This window comes from Epinephelus moara, chromosome 24 (assembly GCF_006386435.1).
Source record: "Epinephelus moara isolate mb chromosome 24, YSFRI_EMoa_1.0, whole genome shotgun sequence".
In the NCBI taxonomy this organism is placed as follows: Eukaryota; Metazoa; Chordata; class Actinopteri; order Perciformes; family Serranidae; genus Epinephelus; species Epinephelus moara.
In genome coordinates this window covers 16,961,530-16,985,611 of record NC_065529.1, presented here as the reverse complement: position 1 = coordinate 16,985,611, position 24,082 = coordinate 16,961,530, and the positions used below count along the sequence as shown (strand labels likewise).

General features: G+C 41.4%; 1 protein-coding gene across 7 annotated transcripts in view; it reads left to right on the top strand.

The window, feature by feature from the left end:
* tfeb (transcription factor EB) overlaps window positions 1-23,207 on the top strand; it is a 37,677-nt gene extending 14,470 nt beyond the window's left edge. For 4 of the 7 annotated variants that reach the window (XM_050038305.1, XM_050038304.1, XM_050038306.1 and 1 more), the window contains 10 exons: window positions 4,145-4,249; window positions 4,724-4,906; window positions 11,113-11,211; window positions 11,378-11,566; window positions 12,302-12,388; window positions 17,156-17,273; window positions 17,498-17,554; window positions 18,126-18,201; window positions 18,307-18,463; window positions 19,941-23,207. In XM_050038305.1, the coding sequence (XP_049894262.1) occupies window positions 4,220-4,249; window positions 4,724-4,906; window positions 11,113-11,211; window positions 11,378-11,566; window positions 12,302-12,388; window positions 17,156-17,273; window positions 17,498-17,554; window positions 18,126-18,201; window positions 18,307-18,463; window positions 19,941-20,519 (1,575 nt within the window). In that variant the 5' untranslated portion in view covers window positions 4,145-4,219 and the 3' untranslated portion in view covers window positions 20,520-23,207. The remainder of the gene's footprint in view (window positions 1-4,144; window positions 4,250-4,723; window positions 4,907-11,112; window positions 11,212-11,377; window positions 11,567-12,301; window positions 12,389-17,155; window positions 17,274-17,497; window positions 17,555-18,125; window positions 18,202-18,306; window positions 18,464-19,940) is intronic. The other 3 variants (XM_050038311.1, XM_050038308.1, XM_050038309.1) reach the window with 3 other exon arrangements.
* The last annotated feature ends 875 nt before the right edge of the window (window positions 23,208-24,082 follow it).

The following is a 24,082-nucleotide window of genomic DNA, read 5'->3' as shown; positions in this document are numbered from 1 at the left end:
AGATCATGCTGCCTGGTAGCAGTGTGTCACCATACGATATCAGGAAGTGATATCCTGTCAGTGTGTATGCATGCCTTAAAGGGTATATTATGTATCATAGCTTCATCACAGTTGGAGGGTCTATGATTTACACATAGCTGCATATAGCTTTGGAAAGTTTGGTAGTGTTGTGTAAACCCTGTAGCCACAACAAGTGGTGTCATAAGTAGTTTCATTTTGCTGAGCTGGGGGATTTCAAATTTAATATTGGTTATTGCATTGCCTGTAATCTTCATTTGCATAAATTCTTAACCAAAACTGATGGATTTGGAACTTCTCACTTATACATAAGGGATTCATCACTGTGTCTGAGAGTCAAACCGTGCCGGTGCCGCATACTGTATGTGTGTTCTCCTACAAATAGCACATAACATTGTGTCCCTGTTTTATGTATTGTCTTAAGGTGTAGTAGCTATGGATAAGTTGGAGAGGTGTTGAAACATCTGTATCCCATGTTAAAGAGGACCTATTCTATTAGGTTTATACTTGTATTTAAGGTTTCTACTAAAACATGTTTACGTGCTTTATTGGTCGAAAAACACTTTAGTTTCCTCATACTGCCTGTCTATTCAAGCCCTGCCTCTGAAAAAGAACAATCTGCTTTGATTGGTTAATATTTCCATGTCACCCACATCTCTGTCTCTATACCATTACTGCAGCCGGGTAGTGTCTGTAACTGAGCATAGCAGCACTTTCTATCATGAAAAATCACCAATAAAGGCCTCTAAACCGAAATCTTCACAACTGGACATGTTCCAGCAGGAATATGATCCGAAATCGGGGAGATATTAATAAGATTGGCAACCAAGATTCACAGTCTATAAAGCATACATATCTATCCATAGACTCTCAAGGCCTGGAGTGCATCTGGCTGGCATGCCCACCTTGCCAATTGAGTTTGGAGACGTAATCACCCCATTGGCCAGACTCTATAAATACACTGTGCAGCATTCCACCACTCTGTGTATATGTGCGAACACACTTTGTTTGTTTGTCAGTCACTGCAAGTAGGCACCTTTAAAGACACAGTTTCTACTACAGGAGGGCCTCTGTGAAGCCCCACATGTCAGCAGTAGGTACTGAAGTTCGTCCAACAGCATCAGTTGCTCTAGGAAAATCTGTGTCTGTGATTAGCGTACTTTTTGTTTGAGTTTTTAGTCCATTTTAGCAGTTTGGAGCTGCTGGTGTGGAGTTGGCTGGTCCTCAGGTCCAAGTTCTGGTACATGTTTGTGTTGGAATGCTTGTGTTTCAATGTGCATCTCTGCATGGGTGTGTGTTTTTCATGTGGGCCATCCAATGGGCACAAAGCGGGCAGTGTGTGCCCCCTCGGGTGCTGAAATGTACACTTCGGACAACAGGCGGCTTCAGTCCTCAATAGGAGCTGCCCTTCTTATTGTACCTCACGCACAATGAGCTTTTCTCTCTCTCTGTCTGTCTTTCTCTCTGTGTCTTTCTCTCTTTATGACCATATACAGACAGTGTTTCTGATGAGAGACTGGAGGAACCAGATTCTGATTGGTTGTGTCGACCCTAATGTCCTTGTCACTGCTCTTCTGTATATAGTTGTCTCACAACACCCAAATATCAGCAGAGACATTAAAATACAGTAGAATCATGGCCCTTCATAGGTTTTATTACACCTTTGTGACTCCAGACGAGGTTAGTCATTCAGGGGATGAACACAAGTCATTGCAGAAGGGGAACTATCAGTCCTGGGACTCCCCACTGAGTGTGTGTGTGTATACATATTTGTGAGTGTGTATGCATGAGAGAACAAAGGAAGGGGTGCTGTAAGGGGTTTATGGGTGTTCCCCATCATCCTTCTGCTCACATGATCACCCAAAAACAACAAGACCACATGAGTCCCACATGACCTCTCCAAAGTCGAGGAAGTGCCTTGCAATTTACTCTTTTTTTCTGAAGGGACAGAGTTGGGGGGGGCAGAGAGTGTTCCTGCTTACTTATCTTCATCCAATTCCTTCTCTCAAACATGAGAGTAGATATGAAACCTCAGACCTACACAGAGAGTGTAGAGATGTTAGTCTGGAGATGTGCTTTGCTTTGCTTGGTTGGCCCAGTACATTGCTCATACATCGCACAGTCAGTCATACTAACTGGTGTGAGTTAGAGTGAGATCCTTTTTGTCTTGCCAAAAACGGCCCCGAAATTGCTATGGCCAAACACGCCAGACTTTATTTAAAGAAACAGTTGTTTTAGAGTGTATAAAGCCAGCATATTTTCACATCTAACTGGGTGATTTAAGGGTTTCTTTTAACCAAAGCAGAGTTGGTATTTGAACAATGGAAAATTTTGTTTCTGTCGACTTTGAATGAAGTGTGTTTTACAAGGATAAAATTCCTGTGTATTTAAATGGAGTCTCGGAGTTTTGGCGATGGCGATTTCGAGGCTGTATCTGGTTAAACAAAAAAGATCTTACTCTTGAACAAAAACGTCTATCTCTGTAGGGATCCTTTCCATGATGTTGCCAGACACTTAAAATAACAATCTGTTCATGTCAGTGGCAAAACAGTCACCTGTAGTTAATGTAAATTAATAGTGCTCAGTTGTCTGCAGGGTCTACAATGGAGCCTGTCTCTATCACTATACTGGACTAATTTCTTGAATTGCAAAAACATGGGCAAAAAGAGTCAAAGTTTAAGTTACCAAATTAAGATTGACAAAGAAACGATTACCAGATATAGCTATATAGATGAATAATAGTTTTTTAGTTTACTTCTTCCTCTGTTTGGTATACTGTATTTGATATAGGCAGCATTCTTTATTGTTTATAGACAATACCTTTCAGAATCTGAGCTTATTTTGCTGATTAAAAAATGTTGATTAATATGTTAAAACATTGCAAATGATTGTGACACCAAGACATGAAAAGCCTGTTTTTTATATATTAATTTTAATTTTTATTTAATTTTATATACTTTATTAATCCCCGAGGGGAAATTCAATTTTTCACTCTGTTTGTCAATTACACACAGGTCCGAACACACACATGCACAAACTGGACCTATACATGCACTAAGTGGAGAGATGTCAGAGTGGGCTGCCCATGACAGGCGCTCTGAGCAGTTGGGGGGTTCGGTGCCTTGCTCAGGGGCACCTCGGCAGTGCCCAGGAGGTGAACTGGCACCTCTCCAGCTACCAGTCCACACTCCATGTTTTGGTCCGGACGGGGACTTGAACAGGCGACCCTCCGGTTCCCAACCCAAGTCCCTATGGACTGAGCTACTGCCGCCCCGATTAATGTACAAGACAGACATTGTACGAGTACCCTGCACATCTGTTAAACAGCATAGTGGGAGTTATTTGAGGCGTCATACAGACAGAAAAAGACACGGCAGCAGGGAATTCTCAAAGGCATAGGTAAATAGAATTAGGTGGCCTGACAGCCTGTCTTTTAACAACTTGCTAAAAGTTGACTGGGTGCCTTTGATTCAGTTGGAACAAAGAGTGCATGTTAGTGGAAGACAGGCGATTGATCCAGCTTGCCAAGCATCAACGTGCATACCTATGGAGCAGCACCAGTGGAAAAGTCTGAAGTCCCAGAGCTGACAGGTTTCTGGTAAAGGAACAATTAGAGGTTTTGGAAACAGTTTTGAAAATGTGTTTGCTGGCTTACCTGGAGTTGGATGAGAATCAGTTTCAGACAATGACACGTCCAGGATGTATTTGGCCCAGCTTGAAAGGACATAGCAGTGTCACGGTCAACTTGACCCGAGGTTATCTTTTGTGATAATCTTTAGATAGGAAAGGGGATGCTTAAATTACAGTTTAAAATCAAATCACCGTCACACAAGCGCAGACAAAGCTGACACATAAGACAAGTATAAGGTAAAGAACACCTAACCACAAAGAAACGGCTCAGTTAACATATAAAAAGAACAACATTGCACACTTCCTCTTCTCCTCTCACATCTCTCATCACCCTGTTACACACTATATCAGACTTCTCTACTGAATATGTCAGTTAAAGTAGAAGCGTCTGCACAGCATCCACTCTTGTTTAAGAATCACAGCAAACCTTTCATTCCTTTGTTTTCTCCCCCTGGCTCAACTGTCACTCTTTCTACTTTCCTTTTCTCCTTCACAGTTTCCTTTACTTCTCGGGCTGGACTGCGGTGCATTGACGTCGGCTCGCCCTCCCCTGCCCCCTCGCCCCCCAGCAATGGCCTCGCGCATCGGCCTGCGGATGCAGGTACAACACAACCACTCTCCACCGTCCAATATGCAGCACATTCAAGCCTTTTATTAGCTGTGGATATCAATGTCTGTTTGTAGTGTTGTTTGATTGAGTTGACACTGGGGAAGAGGATATTCTGCTCAATGTCAGAGCTTTGTGTGTGTGCCAATTATTTGAAGGGCATCTGCATACAGCAACCACTGATAAATGTGACCGTGCTATTTGGCCCTTGTATATTTTAATACAGTTACTGTACATACTTTTCATACAGGGTGATTTAATAGATGTGTGAATCACCAGTTGTACGCTCTGAACAGTTCTTCATGTCCACTCTTAAATAAGGGAGGGGGCAGAGAAGTGCCGAAAGCAGCATCACCCATCACACTCCGTTTATAGGTCACAATGCTTTAATGAGCATTCCTGTGATATAAATGTGTGTGTGTGTGTGTGTGTGTGTGTGTGTGTGTGTGTGTGTGTGTTTCCGTTCAGCTGATGCGAGACCAGCTGCAGCAAGAGGAGCAGCGTGAGAGGCAGCAGATACAGCAGCATCAGCAGCAGAATGCAGCACTGCAATACATGCAGCATCGCATGGCTGGGCCACCTGCACCCACCCCAGCCATTAGCACCCCACAGCATTACCAAAGCATGCAGGTCCCTGTGGAGGTTCTTAAGGTCAGTATGGCTGCAACAAAAGATTATATTCATTTTCAATTAATGTCTTTATTTTGCTTGTAGTGATTTCAAATAAGTTGCTCAATTTGCCAATAAAAGTTCAGAAACTTATAAAAATCACAATCACAATTTCCAGTTCAGAGTGATAACTTAAGGTTACTTATTTGTCTTTGTTTGGCAGAAAGCCAAAGATATGAATTTACGATGACATGAAAACAAAAAAGCAACAAATCCTCACCTTTGAAAAGCTGAAACCAGCAAATGTTTGGCATTTATGAGCGATAAATGACTTGAAAAATGCTGGAACAATTGATTTTTATGTTTTTATACAAATTAATAATTTTCAGTGATCAATAATTTTTTTTCTCAGCTTAGTGTGTGAGTGCAGTCTATGCTTTAATTATGACTGGAGGAAGTATGTAGAAGTATGTTAACTAATATAAGCATTTGTGGTTCGATCCATTGTTCATTGAAGACAGATCTATCCCTCTAAGTACTCTCTTTTTCAGACTCAGACTGGACCACTGTACAGTCTTTGGTAATAAAATAATGAGTATAGTAAAATCTCTATTCTGGTCAAAATGCAAATGACCAGAAAAGCCAAGACAAAGCGTTTAATGGATCTTGTTGAGTGGTTTGGTAGAAAAGAGAAAAGATGTCGGTTAACCTCTTTCACTCGCCCCCTCTCTACCATTGATACATCCAAGTGGTAAATATCGTCTGACAGCTGGGAACCTGAGAATTAATTTAAAGGGATAGTGCACCCAAAAATGAAAATTCAGCCATCATCTACTCACCCATATGCCAAGGGAGGCTCAGGTGAAGTTTTAGAGTCCTCACATCCCTTGCGGAGATCCAGGGGGAGAGGGGGTAGCAACACAACTCCACCCAATGGAGGCTTACGGTGCCCCAGATTCAAACGTCCAAAAACACATAATTGAAACCACAAAATATCTCCATACTGCTCGTCCGTAGTGATCCAAGTGTCCTGAAGCCCCGACATAAAAAGGTGTTTGGAAAAACGTCATTTGAACTCTGTTTTTAGCCTCATTGTAGCCTGTAGCTCTAACTGCCTCTCTGTGCACCGCGCTCACGTGTGTGCGCTTGCACAAGACCGTGAGACATGGGCACCGCATTCATGTGTGTTCACGTGCTTTCGCTGGTCTCGCGCGCAAGCGGCAGTTAGAGCTACAGGCTACAATGAGGCTAAAAACAGAGTTCAAATGACGTTTTTCCAAACAACTTTTTATGCTGGGGCTTCAGGACACTTGAATCACTACGGACGAGCAGTATGGAGATATTTTGTGGTTTAAATTATTTGTTTTTGAACGTTTGAATCTGGGGCGCCGTAAGCCTCCATTAGGTGGAGTTGTGTTGCTACCCCCTCTCCCTTGGATCTCCGCAAGTGTTGTGAGGACTCTAAAACTTCACCTGAGCCTCCCTCAGCATATGGGTGAGTAGATAATGGCTGAATTTTCATTTTTGGGTGCACTATCCCTTTAAGATGCAGTTCAGCACTGGCTGTCAAGTTTTTCTTGTCATAAATATGTAATAAGCATTAGGGGTGAGTCCGTGTACACGTGTTTGAGATCATAAACGGATACGAAAAATTAGTACACAAAAAAACTTTTTTTTTTTTAGGGGGGAGGGGGGTGATACTAATTTTTGACTAACTGTGATAGACTGTGTTACCTTCTCCAGTCTGGCGCTCCAAAGCACATTTATTTCTCCTCTACAGCAGGAAAACATAACATAACACAGGGCATTTTCACAGAGACTATGCTGTAACAGGAGCCTATCTAAACACTGTAAACAGACTGCAACCACCCTTAGCACGAGCAGTACTATTTTTACGGTGCATTCCCATCCGTACACTCTATACGCCGCTTTACTTCCCACAACATCTACTACGTCACACCCACACGGCCACCGTCTTAAAGCGAAGGGCTGGCCGGTAACAACTGTGAATATGACAAGAAATGGTGTGAGACCGGGTTTGGCAACAGGTCAGTAACCTATGTGCTCCGTTGTATTAAAATGGCGCCTTGGTTAAATGGCCTGTTCGGTTGGTATTCGGATAACTGGGGCTTTACTGGTATAATGCAATAGTATCACCCAGCGGTGAAACCTGTGTACACGTTTACACGAAAAAAATTACCCACTCTAAACGTTTAGAGATTTTTGTACATGAACTCACCCCTAATAAGCATTGTGCTTTGGTTAAGTACCTAGAGTGTATGGAGGCTTTAAGCACTATGATGGAAGTATATGATGGCCTTTCCCATGCTCAGTTATGTCTCATAAGTTGTTACAATTAATAGCATTTGTTGCACGGATTTGGTGCCAAATTTATGCTTGTTTTTTTTTTTTTTTTTTTTTGGGTCAAAAATCCCTTCCAAATACCACATAAACACACTATAGGAAATGCATGCTGTGATTTGGTATCAGAAACATTTTTGAAATTTCTGTAAAGTAAGGCGATTGGATAGCGAGCATTTCTGCTCTGGAAACTGCTAAGAAACCCCTCTGATACCCCTATGAACGCCAAATATTTTCTGAATGCCCAAGGTTTCTAGTTTGTGGTTGTAAAGTTTCATGAGGCTGTGATTATCCTGGAGGTCACAATAGGTCATTTTATACAGTGAGGCCCATTTAAAAAATGGTCTCACTACAATAAAATGGCAACTATGGGGGTTGACATTATCACACATGAAATTTGGCTCACTGAATCCACATAAGTCTCAGCTTTCCAGTCAAACCCAATTTATGTAATTCCAAGACTGTTTAGGGATGTGCAGAAATATTCATATACGATAGGTGGGAATAACACATTTTACTTCATGAGAAAAACAGTGGGTATCATTACAACCCATTTTCATTCAGATATCTTGAGGTGAGAGGTCAGGGGGCTCCTGTGATAATGGTCATGTCAGTTTTTCCCTCACTAAACCTTAGCCTGACTTTGGAGCATTATCTAGCCCCCACCCCGAGGAGCTAACATGATTGGTACTGATGGATTCCCTCGGTTTTCTAGTTTCATTTGATACCAGTATCTTCACTCTAGCTCTAAAACTCAGCCCATTACGGTCTCTGAAAGACAGTCATGTCAGCTGAGGATGCACATGTCCTCACGTAGTGGAAGAGGGGGGTTATAAAAGGACAGGGCTGTGGCACTTTCATTAGTCCACTCACATGTTGCTGAGCAGGAGACCTGGCAGCAGGGCGCAGTGGAGGCAGTCAGGACTCTACTGGGCGTTGTGGCCTCTCGCAGCAGCACTGCCACAGGGGAAAATCAGGGACAGATTTGAAGCAAAGGCAGACAGAGAGAAAAATGCGGTGGAGCAGCAAACAGGTAGGGAGACAGAGGAGGGAGGAGGACATGCAGATAAGAGAGGTTTGACATGTTTTGCGATAGGACAGACAGGAGCGATGCAGATAGCCTGAGTCAGACAGGGACTGATAAAGCTAAAGTGACATTTTGCCCGATTCCAAACATGCTTGTGTGTCCTTATCTTTGATGGTGTGTGTTTGTGTGTGTGTATATGGGTTTGCGCAATACTCCATTATGTGTGTGTGTGGCTTTATGGTATTTTGAACTGTAACTGAACAGTTTGTATGCACCAGTAACTGTATGGGGCAATTTGCTGTATCGACAGTTTACTCTGTGTGCATGCATGTGTGTGTGTGTGTGTGTGTGTGTGTGTGTGTGTGTGTGTGTGTGGAATGGTGATTATGAAATCTCAGTGCTTAGAGTTGTCGGTGTCTCTCTTTTCATTTTGGAGATAAGGTGAGTTGTCTGTCCATCAGTCTCACCGAGCCTGTCAGAGCTTCTGTGTTTCTTTGGAGTTCATCTGTGCTGACAGCGCTGGTACAAATAGGTCGAATAGTTACGACTGAATAGTTGCTCATGAGACTCAGACACTTTAAAAGCTGACAGCCAATCTTGTGTATTCATCTAGTGTGTCAAGATTTGCTGCAAAATACACACAAAGTAGCATGGAGGTGTAAAAACATGTATTTACTGAAAAGTTTCTGGTTCATTTGATATAATCCCACTGTTGGTTATAAAACAGACGGGGGGTTGGAGGGCTGAGGGGTTGAGTCTCTTTCTGTAGTAATGGGGAGCGGGCCTGCTCTCTACTGAGCTTTACTCTTTGATGTGAAGGAATGAGGCCAGCCCACTGCTTCATGTAGCCACACCAGAGGATTTAGTGGCTTTACTCCTGTAGGCTTCACTACTGCCTTAATGCTCCCATGTCCTCGTGCCATCACAGTGTTACGGGACAGGGATAATGAGGTGCACATCTGAAGCACCTACTCAGTGTTGTGTGTTATGTGTTTTAATGTTAGTGTTAAACCCCGCTGAGCTTATTTAACATACTAAACATGTTTGTATTAATTAAAATGTAATTCTGATGGTGAGTATTTGAGTGTTACCACTGTTTGTTTTTGTTTTCATGTGGCGCTTGAGCCGAAATGTGTGGGCGTATTTTATAAGTGGATCACAATGGCAAAATTCAATAATTGCAGTGGAAATACTGATATGGTCACATAAAAATGTGCTGTTGACTAATACTTAGAGATGCATCAATTTGATTTTCTTGGCCAATTATAATTTTCTCTCTTTCTGAGAACTCTAATTGACAGCATACACAAACATTCATGCAACTTTTCTTTGATGAAAATTCAATTGTTTGTTCATAATTTAATATTAAATAACTTAGTTATAAGAACAGATTATGGGACCTTCTCTCGCTTTCACTCAAACAAATCTCAAAATTAAAAAAGTGCTCCAGGCCACTGGACAGAGCTTTTTTATACAAATAAAATGCGACTGTAAATGAAACAGCTGCATCCCTTTAAGGCAGGGGTAGACAACCTGCTGCTCTGAAGCCACATGTGACTCTTTAGACCTTCTCTATTGGCTCCCTGTGGCTTTGACATAGAATTATATGGGACTTAATAATGTTTTTTTTTAAAAAAAATTTTAAACATACAGATTTTCATTTGTCATTGTTGTAAGCCTAAAGTGATTATTGCATTCCATGACTGTAAAAATGTGTAGCCTATACATCAAAATTAAAAAATGTTTTTTAATGTTTCATCAACTAAAATGTGCACGACCTGGTGCCTTTTCCTCCAAATTTTGTTGAACTATGGATTCTAAATCTAAAACAAGAAAAGTCTTGGAGGAAAATAAATGATTTAATATTGTGTGGACAAATTAATTTGCTTTCACCACCAACGTTGCAAAGTGTAAGTACCAAATAATTATAAATAGCCCAGTGCAGAGTCGCCACCTTGTAGTAAATCATATTAATAAATGCTCATTCAGACCCGTTAGTAATATTGATGAGCTAGTTTAGACTTGATAGGCTGTTATCTTTATTCAAATATATTTTGTGGCCCCAGAAAGATGAAAAAAAAGTGGCCAATAATTGCTCTTTTATTAGTAAAGGTTGCCAACCCCTGCTTTAAGCTAATACAAGTGCATTTTTTACCCAAGGGACAAGTGGTGATGATTAAACTGGCAGGTAAAAATTATATTTTCATCCAATAAGAACACAACGTTTTTCAGAAGCCAATTCTGTCATTTTTGACCATATAAATTATAGCTTATTGTTTAGTATTCATTATTATTCAAAGGTCTAGTGTACAGGATTTAGCACCATTTATTGGTAAAATTGTATATAGTATTCACAAGTGTGTTTTCATTAGTATATAATCACCTGAAAATAAAATTAGTTGTGTTTTCATAACCTTAGAATGAGTCATTTATACCTACATACGGTACAGATCCTCTTCCTCAAAGTCACCAGTGTTGTTCTACAGTAGCCCAGGATGGACAAACCAAACACTGGCTCTAGATAGGGCCTTCACATTTTTGCATTTTCATGTCAGCCAATGTAGTTGTTGAACACACATGGCACATGGAAGAAGTTTCAGCCCTGCAACCTCACTGCTAGATGCCACTAAATCCTACACACTGGACCTTTAAAGAGTTGTCAGTCACTTTGGGAGCGAGAGCAGCTTTTAGCCCTTTGTGTTTATGTTTGGATCACAGGTAACTTACCATACATCCTGTAAAGACTGTTTCCACCAAAACTCTGTCCAAAAGGAATAATTAATAGGATCAACAAAGAAATGAATCGGTGTGCAAAATAAAAATCAAACAATCATCATTTTCTTATTCATCCCTAATATAGGTACAGACCCACCTCGAGAATCCTACAGACTACCACATCCGTCAGTCTCGGAGGCAACAGGTGAAAGAATACCTGTCCACCACCTATGCCACCAAACAGGTACCTTTCTGTATGCCTGTACTCTGTACTGTATATCTGTCTGTCTCCCATTAGACATTATATCATTAACCATTGTCTGGGTTGTCCAACAGTCCATGTGATATTGCAGTACATTTATCTCAGTCATGAACACCATCATCATCCTCTTTTCTCTCTCTTTCCATAGACGGTCCACGCAGTAGCAGGGCCGGTGCAACCCTCTCCTCCGACAAATATGGTACCTACGGGGGGTTCAGCGTCTGCCCCCCCACCCCTTCACTCCCCACACATGCGCACCGAGCAGCTCATGTCTGGAAACAGCGCCCCAAACAGCCCCATGGCCATGCTCAACATCGGCTCCAGCCATGAGACAGAGGTAGACGCCCAGAAGCGTGGGCAGGAAGTGCCATGATGAACATTAATTCCTGGTGTCATGTTTTATATATAGTTTACAACAACCAGATTGAACAACTATCTCTAAAATATGACTTCATTACACTCCTGTATAACATTACGAGGATTGAATATTGCCCCCGAAGTGACATTATCTTCACATTTTATGAAAGCATCATAATGATTTAATTGGTCTTTGGTAAGCGGGAGCAGCTTTTGTGAGTGCACTGGTGTCACTGTGTCGTGCATACAGTTAGCGTGTGGATGAATGTGTTGGCTAACTGGCAATAACTAGAACTGGCTATCATTGGAGTTTAAATGCTCCATTATGGCCTTGCAACAGTAATTACAGCTTAACAAGTGACAGGAGAACAGCAGAAAGTAAGGCCCTTTGAACCTGGCAGACTTTGACCAACTCTCCTCCTCCTCCTTCCTCCAACTCTTGACCCCTCTTCTTGTCGTCTCTCTGACAGAAATAGTCTCACCATTTAGCCTCAGTGAAACAGAAGTTATCTGTAAAGTCTTGAGTGAGACATGCACCTGCAGGCAAGTTCACCTGGAGGCCTGCGTTCCAGCAGTAGTGACAGTTGTCTCTGAATGGTATTTGCTAGAAATGCAAATGAAGATTAGTTGCAGTTTTTCTCTTAAAGTTAGACGTGATAGGTCTTTAAACTTGTCATAATCACACAAGTAACACCCCTGTTTTTTTTCCCCTCAGATGGATGTCATTGATGACATCATCAACATGCAGTCCACTTACGACGATATTCAGGCATACATTGACCCTGTCCAGATGCCAAACACAGTAAGTAGAACGAACCCACCCACAGTAATGTGTCATTTCAGGAATTCTTCATTTTTATTTCTTATATGACTAATGCGCTTTATAACCAACTGACCCCTTTTTCAGTTACATATTGTAAGTTACATTATTACCAACAATTTCCTACATGTTTCAGGAAAGTTGAAGGGTTTTTTTGGGGGGAGTTTTTCCTAATTTTCCTAGTTTGAATCGAAGGTCTAAGGATAGAGGATCTCACATGACGTACACATTGTAAAGTCCTTTGAGGAAAATTTGTAATTTGCCATATAAAGGAAAATTGGCTTGACTTGACATGGATTCTTTGTAGCAACTTGTCTTTTCCTTACAACAAAAGCAACATGCAGTATTCCTTAAAAAAACTAGAGCACTCGGAGAGTGCAGACCTCCGCCAAGCAGCTTGGATTTCCCGCCATTTTATTATTTTATCCACTTCGCTTCAACCGATCACCACCAAAATTTTATAATTTCATCAAAATCCGTTCAGAACTTTTGGAGTTATTTTGCAGACAAACAGACCAATGCCGGCGAAAACATAACCTCCTTGGCGGAGGTAACAAAACAAATAAGTTAAGTAAAATCTCTGTAAAATAGTGTTTCAGTACCCTGAGATGATTTCAGTGTCTGACACAATTCAACTGTGTGAGTGAAGTCTTGATTGGAGCCTGTATTTTAGATCATTTCTTAATTATTGAAAACTATACTAAACGGACCAATTAGCAGCTAATTAAACTTTTTTTAAAGGTTCAGTTGGCAACTTTCATGAAAATAACTTTGTAGTGTATTTTTTGAAACTATTACTATATCCAGACAGTAGTACATGAGACAGACAATCTCTGGCTGCTACTAGTGTTTCTCATGGCATTTGCAAGGGTCCACTGCTCCGGAATGAAAACAGCCAATCAGAGCCATGAAGTTTTTAACACAGTGTCAATCACTACTCAGAAGAAGACCCATGACGAAAAGCAAGCTTGCGTTACGTCTTCTTTTGTTTATTTGTCTTTGCTATGTACACTGTTGTTGGCAAAGGAGGGACAGGTAATTTTTTTCATTGCTGGTGGTTGATTGTGTTTGCAGTTCCTTGGAGGAGCCATGTTGGAGACTCTTCCTGGCTCTGATTACTTGTCTTTATTCAGAGGCGGTGGATTCCATCAGATGCAATATATGAGCATTGGGAGGAGCCAGAGGAACCAGATTTTTTTTGCATATTATCTGTCCCGTTTACCACTGTCAGGATAAAGTAACAGTTGCAGCAGTATTTTTTCTTTTATAAAAGCTACCTACTGAATCTTTAGGCGAAATAAATTTTTCAGTAGACCTAAAAAAGACCCTTTGTGCTTTAGACGGAGTACATTTGCAATGCAAAATACTATATCCATGTTTTGGGTTGGTTCACATGGGTCAAACACCTTGAATGCATCACCTTTAGAAAACAGCACATACATTCTCTAATGTTGTATTCAGGGAATATGTAGTATTGTTAGGCCGTCATCCATTTCAGGTTGTATTTTGGGCCCAGTCTGCCCTAAATGAGTCATAGGGTTGAATCTGCAGAGTCATCAGTACTCAGACGTTGGAGTTTCCAGTAGTTTCTGTCATCGCTGTTCCTGCATCTGTTCAGTCTTTCTCTGTCTTTATCATGCCTGTTGGTGTTATTAGGGATAGTGAGTATACTATATGTTTAGTGTTGCGAGGCAACCATTGTGATTTTGCTCTAAGCCTGCTTTTCTGGTTGCCAGTCTGTTCCTGCATGTCCTCATATGTCTTTATGCACCTACACACATACACAAACTCACAAACATGCAGGAGTGTATAATTGACTTAAACACTAAACATTCCACCCTAAAACCTTGCTGGACATAGTTAGCATCTGTAGAGAAGCAAGTCGGACGAGGACTGTACAGTGCTTTGTGTCTGAGGGAGCAAACTCAGAAAATTAACAATTAAACTACCAGCAGTTAGAGTTCAACTTGTTTACAAGATATTCGGAGAGAGAGAGAGGGAGGTGGAGAAGGAGAGGGGGAGGAAAAGAAGGGAGGAGGAAGAGGGGGATGAGGGCAATTTGTGCAAGGGGAAAACAGGCTGAAAGTCCAGTTAGGGGAAAGTTCACTCCTGTTTCGTGGGGAGCGGAGGTAGAAGAAAGACAGGATTGGTGCCGGTGAGGTCAGTCTCCCAGGACAGGGGCAGCGGTGGCAGAGAGAGCTGTGCGTGCTGCTGGTGTCTGAGAGAGAGAGAGAGAGAGAGGAAGGAAGACCGCTGTCCTAGTGAGGGAAGGAGTAGAGGATGAAGGAGATGAGTAAGACCTATGCCATTGTGGAAGTTATTGAAGGAGAACAGATTCAGCTGGTAAGCCACTGAAACACTGTTTGTCAAACTGTTGTGTGAGTTGTAGGACTTTCGCTCAGAGTGAACCACAGAGACGCCTCTAACTCCCAGCCTCGGGTCCCTGATTATAGAATGAGCCACAGCATTGGAGGTTGGGTGGGTGAGGTTTTTCGATCTGTATTTTCTTTGTGCACATTATGGGGGGTTCTGCAGGACTTTAACAAGAGTTCTTGCATGTTTGAGTTGATAATTAGAGTCATATTTAGTATCACCATGCAATTGAAGTATGAATATAAGCAGGTTCATCCAGTACAGACTCAGCTCACTGTGTGGTCGTCCATCTGACTCACTGCTTCCCAGCTGTGTGTGTATGAGAGAGAGAGGGTCACCCCAACAGCCTCCTGCAGCTTTATCCGATAGTATGTCCTCTGTGGTTGATGTGTTAAATCAACGTGAGTGTGTCTGCGTGTGTTTGAATGTGTGTGTGTACTTCTCAGTGATTGATTAGATTAGGCGATTGATCAACCCTGAGGATGATCAGTATGTGAATCTAGCACAATAAAGCAACTGAGAAAGAGAAGAGATCAATACGTTTATTGTGCTGCATTTTCAGAACTTATTACCAATGCTGTGTAAAGTCATGTGTATTAAAACACTGGAAACAAAACGCAAAGCCTTATTGGTGACTGACAGACCAGTGAGCAGGACTCACCTACTAATCCTGATGGGGATTAAAGTAGCAAACTCCATGGAATTCTTGGAATCTCGAAGTTTAGCAAAAGCCGGGAACACCACTAAATACCAGGCACAAGTCAACAGTTCAATGCTTAAGTGTGCACGAGTGTGTGTGGATGGTTTCACTGAGCCACACTCAGTCCCAGTCACGCTTGCTTGTTCAATTGAATTAGATGGGCTCTTATTTGAGGGGGGCATTGTGAGAGGTGGGCTGCCTGGCCGTGGAGGAGGCTGGGAGTAAACGTTAATTTATGTCATGTGTTTTTTAGCAGAATACATAATAGGGTCAGGCATTGTAAACTGATTTTATGTAGGATTTAGTCACTTATGTTGATACACAGGTTTGTTTTTAAAACTTACATTAGAAAGCAGTTAATATGTCAGTTTTTTTCCAGCTGTATTATGTTGTCGAATGTGTTGAAGATCAGCTATAAAATTTAAGACGTGATTTTCCAAATCTTAACAGCTTAACATGCAATTACAATTTGCAAAGTTGTAAACCATGGCAATAACGTTTCCTCCTCACTAGTAAAGATGCATACGTAAGCATATTCCATTCACTTACATTCATTCATACATTCACAACTTGAACTTGTTTATTTAATAACAACATAATAATCACATGGGCAAATGTGAAATCAAATGGGCAGATTTTTTTCTCAAGTTAATGCATTATGCCTCTGTAGATTTATACTTAATCTCTGCATTCTTTCGTGAGATTTTTATACAGAGCATACCATTTGCATACAGAAGTAAACCTAGGGATGTGTGTGTGTTGTGTGTTTATGCATGTGAATGTGTTTGATCTCACAGCTCACACAGTAGCCAACAGATAACATATCTTTTCCTTTAAGTTCTTTATCTCTCAGGCCTCATTAGCAGCGTCACATTTGCCCTCGCCTCAGGGAGTCAGATGCGATTTTGTAACGAGGCATAAAAAGTGCGCCGCGCTCAAGCTATACAGTACAATTAAAAGGAAATCACGTCTCTTTAGGAGTCCATAGAAAGGTAAATCACAGATTTTGCGCAACGTCTAAAGTGCAGGAGAGCACTCGGCAAGTTTGAGTTCAGGAGCTGAGAGAATCAAGCCATAAAGAGAGATAAGGTCGATAGGATGATAGTCAATCATTGCTGTGTGTTTGGCAGGCTCTACAAGGTGTGATATTATTGCATTATCTCCTGCTATCTGTTCTTTACAGCCCACTAAACACGTACACTGACTTTATAAAGATACTTACCAAGGTGTATGGAGCTGTAAATGGGTAGTCTGGGGGACAGAGAAAAATGATCTAGATTTAACAGCAGTGTTTTATGCAGCACTATTTTCTGTTTTAATTACTTCTGTGATCTAATGTGATTAAGTTCAACATTCAGTTCTTTCATATCCTAGTGAAATCACAATACAGCTTATTTCTTATGATGTGACATCATGTTTAACTCATTGAATAACTGAGGGCTTTTGAAGAGTTTCATTTACAACCACTCTGTTCATGGACAACAAAGCTTTGCAAAGAGAAAGACATGAATGCTTTTTTTTTTTTTTTTTTTTACTTGCTTCTTTCTGCTCACATAATGAAGGTATTTTTAAAAAGAAAATCGAAAATGATGATTGTTGGTTTGCTAAACGTGCATATTCATTATGTGTATGTGTGACTGTGTGTGTGTGTGTGTGTGTGTGTACGTCCTCCCCAGCTCCCCCTGTCCAGCAGTCACCTGGATGTGTATACAGGTCCGGGGATGAAAGGGCCAGCCATTGCAATGACCAGTAACTCCTGTCCCGCCAATCTGACCATCAAACGAGAACTGTCAGGTGCGAAAGTCGGAGTTGTGCACTTCACAAATCATATAAACTTGGTCAAACTATTGAGATGTTACTAAGTTATAGAAAATATTTTTTGTCATTGACTGAATGCATTTTGCTTCCTACAGTGCCTCGTCCTGTAATTCATGTTATGGTTTTTGTTGACACCACTGATAAGTGGCACAATGGCACACAGTTTCAGCCGCATGTTAATCACCTTTGTTTTTGCAAAGGCACAGAAGCCCGTGCGCTGGCCAAGGAGAGACAGAAGAAAGACAACCACAATATGAGTAAGTCTTTCCCTTATCAGGCTCTGTACCCAAATCCCAAATAATGTACTTGCTTTTCTACTTTCTCATGACAATACCCACACACACACACACACACACACACACACACCATAATCTGTCTCTTGCAAAAACAGTTTTATATAGCCTTGTGCTGAATTAGCTGACATAGTGCAACTAGTGGGTGGATGGTTAACCTGGTAATTTCTGCTGTCCTTGCACTTAAGTGTAATTGCCTGTGACTGTGTGTGTGTGTGTGTGTGTGTGTGTGTGTGTGTGTGTGTGTGTGCGTGTGCGTGTGCGTGTGCGCGTGCCCTAACGTTCGTCCCTTTTTATGTCCTTCACCATGTATATCTAGTATGCACTGATCTATACTGTACTTTCATATGCACTATAATGCCAGCCCTGTGTCATGTGCAGTGTGTGGATGCAATACATGCTTAATATCTGACTTTTGTAACACCAAAGGCAGTTCTTTTTGTTTCATGTTTCATGCCTTTGATTTCTCTGCTTTATTATCCTCATTAAGTATATTCCTCTGTCTCCCCTTTGTCTTCTATTTCCTCCTCAATAGTTGAAAGGAGGAGGAGATTCAACATCAATGATCGTATCAAAGAGCTGGGCACCATGATTCCCAAAACCAATGACCTGTGAGTTGCATTATAATGCTGTATTTTCAGTGTGGATAAAATATTTGAATGAATTCTGTTGCCACCAGTTACTTATCTGTGGAAATGGCCTGTGTATACTTATTGTGTGCACAGTGATGTGCGCTGGAACAAAGGCACCATACTGCGGGCGTCCGTAGAGTACATCAAACGCATGCAGAAGGATGCTCATAGGTCCAGAGAGGTGGAGAACAACTTTAAAAGGATGGAGATGGCCAACAAACAACTGATGCTACGCATCCAGGTAACACACCTACATGACACACACACACACACACACACACACACACACACACACACACACACACAATTAGACAATTACAGCAAATACACAGACTAGTGTTAATGTTAATATTAATATTAATAGTCCTGTGTCAAATATCCTAGTTTTTATCATATTTAGTCAACCTCATGCCTTTTTTTTTTTTTCAAGTTCTAGTTGACTAAAAGTCTGGGCATTTTAGGCTCATCTTAGTCAAAGAAAACCAAAACTATTATTTTTCTAGTTTTAGTCAATGAAAAGTGTTGACATTTTAGCAGTTTTTAGTCATCATATTATATTGAATATTTCAGTAAATCTAGTCTAGCCAAAACCAATAATTTTGTCAGTTTAGTCAAGCTTATTTCACAGAACATTTTATCTTATCATCATCTGATGGAAAAAACACAGGTTGAATGAATACTTCCACCGCAACCCCAAATTGGTCTCTCCTGAGTTAACCTCAGACACACCAAACTGACATTAGAGAACAAGAAGCGATGAGAGCCCCCTGCTGGGTCACCTCATTTCGCTGTGCCAAAAAGTTGCACATGAACACATCAAACTGTCGACCAACAAGCACGTGTTCTGTGCCTGTGTGAGAGAACATGTCCCTCCACACCAGCAGACGGTGGTCGTCTGTAATTGCCATTCAAAAAGGGAAACTGTCTTGACGCTAGTTAAGTTCCAGGAAGGGGGGGTGCTGGCTTTTTTTTTTCTTGCCTGTGTGTCCTTGTGTTTCAGTCTGCGTCCCCTCTCTAAATTCATAGTCTTTTTCCGGGTCTGGGAACGCACTGAGGCGGAACTCTTCTGTTTTTTCTTCAGTAGTGGAGTTTGTGGACTTTTGAGTAGGGGGGTGGATAATTGATTAGTCGATCCGATCAGAGCTGATCTGATCTCATCAGATTGATGGATAAGAGCAGCAGCAGTTTGCTTTAAGTGAAAGCAAACTTTTAGACCCAGCGCAATCAAAGGTTAGGTTTTACTGTCTCTGCGCTTGAGATTAAGCACTCTGGGCATAGAGTACGCTCTGCACTCCGAGAACAAGGTTCAATGAATAAGCAAACGGTATACATATTCCAGTAGCGCCCCTGATGAACACCAGGGCAGCTACAAATAAATAAATGTGTGTAAAACCCTGTATTTATATATTTAGGTGCACTTTAAACTGTTAAAAGTTAATATAGTGTTCAATTTCACATTCAAATTAGTCTTTGCAATAAAAAACATGCCATTGACACTCACTTTCTGTGCTTTTTTTTTCTCTGCATAACTGACCACTTAATGATTACTTATTGCATGCTAATATAGTCCCAGCCGGGATGTAATGACGTTAGTGCTGTCTTGTCATCGTCTTGTCTTAGTCATGGAAAAACAAATAATTTTATTTAGTCATACATTTTGTTAACTACATTAACACTAATCGAGACTGATGATGTTTCCCTCCGCCCACTGTCTACAGGAGTTGGAGATGCAGGCTCGTTTACATGGCCTGCCGAGCAGTAACTCCCCCTCCACCCTGAACTCCGCTGACCTGATGGCTTCTTATATAAAACAAGAGACCAGCCCAGAGGAGAACCTCTCTCACCCCCAAGCACAAGTCCACCCCCAGCCCCAGCACCTACCCCAGAATCAGGCTCATCCCCAGGCCCAGCAGCACCATTTCCTCCCACAAACCCACCTCCACCACCAGGGCCAGGTTCAGCAACAGCCCAGGCAGCTGCCACCGCTCCACCAACACCTGCAGCAGCAGCAGCCGCCCATCCAGTTCCCAGCTGTAGGCAGCTCCCAGCCTTTTGACTTTAACCAGGCGCTGGACTTGTGTGATGGGATACCCAGCTTCTCAGACGGCATGTCTGGGCTGGGTGACCTGGGCGGGCTGGACGTCCAGGGGAGGAGAAGCGAGCTGGGCTTTCTGATGATGGACGAGCCCTTGTCCCCTATGGGAGGAGACCCGCTGCTCTCTGCCATGTCGCCTGAAGCCTCGGTCGACTCCAGCCGCAGATCCAGCTTCAGCATAGAGGATGGAGACATACTGTAGACACATGCGTACACACACATTCACTCACACAAGCACAAGCACATAGAGAGGTTTGCGGTAAAAACGGTGTAAAAAAGTGATGGTACATGAACGCAACACAACACATATACAGCACACACAGCAGAAAGGAATCAGCCACCAGACTTCATTCACCCATCACACACTCACACACATCACACAGTTTGAACATACACCGATGACACTCATTCGTGGTATGATTATCTCCCTGTAACGGCGCGATCAAAAGAAGGTACACAGCCCTCACACATCTGAAACTATTCCGTATAGTTGTGCACTCACACAAACACACACACACACACACACACACACACACACAGGTTGCACACACAAGTGCATGTGAGATAAACTGAGCAGCTTGAAACTTTGCCCAACAGAGCATTTACTAGAGGTGAACCAACAGCGCCAGGTCAGGAGTTATATAGCACACTTGGCCTTGTTTCCATAAAGGTGGCTCTGAATCATAATTGAACAAGGGACAAAACCAGCAGTTAATTAGATTGAAGTTATCAGATACAAGGACAACCGAGCGCATTGTCTCACTTGATAGAGGACAAGTTATTTTCTCCTTACATCAACCTCTTTTAGTAACCATAAATGATTGAATGAACGATAGAGAATAAAATGGAAATAGCTTCATGGTCCTGCATGCATAATTTATCTTAAAGGGGATGCAGTCCAGTCACATTGTTCTCTTCCTCAGTCTGTTATTCCAGCGTTGGCTTGTGCCTCTAGCACCAGCTGTGTGTCGTTTGACAAAGATCTGTGTTAGCCTGCTAAGCTGAACTATGTTTCTCAAGTGTCCGCGTTTTAGGAAACATTTTAAATCTCACTGGAGGAGACAGATAATCCATCTTAAATTATTGCATCCACCCTACTTTTAGCTATAATTGTTGTCTTCATTCAAACACACACTGCTGTCCCCCAGTTTTTACCCCTACAGACACTTCACACTGTCACGACCTTGTGTGTCGTCAAAATACAGCTTGTCGTCCAAAACTGTGAGGTGTCAAAATACTCAGGTACTGTAACAGAATACATGACGCGGATCATTTTTAAGCGGTAGCAGATGTTAACCTGGACTGTGTCCGGCTCATAACCTCTATCAATGTGCCTTTTCATTTTCGCAGCTGCCGTGCTTCAAAGGCATGTTTTTATAGGTTAGTGATCCTGACCAGGGTTTAGATTTAATATCAACTTCAATTATGCCTGTAAATGCTTTAGAGTTTGCTTCTATACCATCTATACCTTTGTTGTTTCAGGAGATAAAGGTTTTATTTTTCTTTCTCCCATTAACTGGCTTTGTCGGGCCCGGCTTTGCATGAAAGAGATACAGTGACAGGGTTTAACACTGGAGAGAGGAAAACAGAGAGTTTGTCTCAGCTGACAGCAGACGCAGTGTAGTCTTTATTGTTTCAGCACAGCTTCAGCACACACTCGCATGCATTCACGTTCTCACCCGGTTCACAAACAGGCACTGAAACATGCAGATGCTCACCTTGCACACACACACATGCAGTATAGTGCTCACATACATACAGTGCAGCCTTAAGGCTGTTTTCAAATCAGCATGTTAAGTCTCCTGCGCTTCAGTCTCGCCCCGGATGGGTCGAGTGAAGCCGCCGGCTGCAGAGGTCAAACTCAGGTTCAAACTAAAGAGAATCTGGCTACAGTGGACACAGTGACGGTTGAGGTGGACCTGAGTTGTATCTCTGCGGCGGCAGACCTGGGGCTTGGCTTTGATTTGATATAGCTTATGATCAGTACTGATAAAGGTAGAAAAAAAACTTTGATGGTGATTTCTTTTTTTTTTCTTTTTTTTTTTTTCTTTTTTGATTAAAAGTGTTTGTTTTCTTTATTATAGTTTGTTGTTTATTTTATCTCCCAAAGCACTGGAAACTATATTATTGTTTTGACTTTGTACATGGAAGAATTATGGAAGAAGATTTATTTCAGATGTTATATACCACTAAGCCACTTAAACGTGTTTTATTTGTATTTGTTGTTTTAGTTTTAATTCAATTTTATTCCAAACTACCCTTTCTTCTCAGAGCCATTTTTAAGTAAGCACACTGTAAAGGCACACGAGCCACCGATGTTTTATTGGGGAAGGAGTGGGGCCTGTTTGTAAACTTCCAGATTTCAACTGACTTTAGAGAGATAAATAGATTGTGTACATTTATGATGCCATTTTTATATGATTGGGTTTTTATTTTTCTCTCTATTTTAACTTTGAATTTTGGAGCCAGTCAGAAACTTGATTATTCGATTTGATTAAATTCAAATTGCTCATTTTATGAATGTAAAATTTACCAGAGGTTTTGGTCAGACCGAAGCAGGTGGCGTTTTCGCCATGCCTTTTCCCTACCTGACTTCGGTTTCCATGGAGACTGGAAGACGACTGACTTCACATAAACTCTGAGCCGAGGACTTGTGGTTGCCATGGCGTGGTGTCACTGACTCTGTGTTGGTCTCTGTCTGTCTGCCAGAGTTGTGCCTTTTCCCCATCAGCCACAGTTTGACTGTTGTTGTACTTTCACCCAGCCAACACTCCAAAGAGCTGCTCAGGCCTCCTCTACTCTTCCACTAGAGGGCGCTCTGCAGAGCAAACTACACAGGGAAAAGTGGTTCTGATTTTACTGAGAATATAAAATGTTTTACCAGAATCCATCCACTGGGTTTGAGTGTGTTTTTTTTTTAATAAATCAGACTTCAGAAGTGTGTGTGTGTGTGTGTGTGTGTGTGTGTGTGTGTGTGTGTGTGTGTGTGTGTGAGTGAGTGTGAGTGTGAGTGACATAGGCTATCATCAGGAACAAATGTAAGACTTAAAGCACAGTTGACTGTGGACGGCTTGTCCAACTGGGGACAACAGCAGTGTCCTCAGTTGTTAGGAGCTGATTTTGGGCTAGTGGATAAGGTAAGGCTGGGTTAGGGGTTAGTCTTCAGGAAATAAATGTAAGGCTATATAATTTTCCCAAAACCCAATTAAGTTAACAAGTGTGTATGCACTTTTATTAATTGGGTGGGGAAAAACTGTCACATTGTGGGGACTCGCCTTCTTTCTGGGGACAAATATCTGGCCCCAGTTGTTGTGTACTATGTGGCTTACACGAGTGTGATGTGGGAATTCGAAGCTGTCAGTGCACATACGTTGAGATATTATATACATATATTTGCATATTCTTAGATTCTGTTTTTTTTTATGAGGAATAAGGATTGAATTTAATTTTAAGGCTGTTATAACTAGTTTATGGATTTATAAAATTATTCTTTATTATTTTTTATTATTTCATCATTTTTATTTTTTATTTATATGTAATTTTTATTACTATTTCAGGCACAAATTACTACTGAATTTATCATATATTCTTTATCTTATCCTTCTTATAATTATTATTATTATTGTTATCATTATGATATATTTGCCTGGAAACATGTCACCTTTTACCATTCAATTTTAGGCTTTATAGGATGTTAAGGTAAGAGTAAGTCTCCTGCAAATGAATGCAAGTCAATGCAATATCCTTCTAAAGTGAAAGGATTTT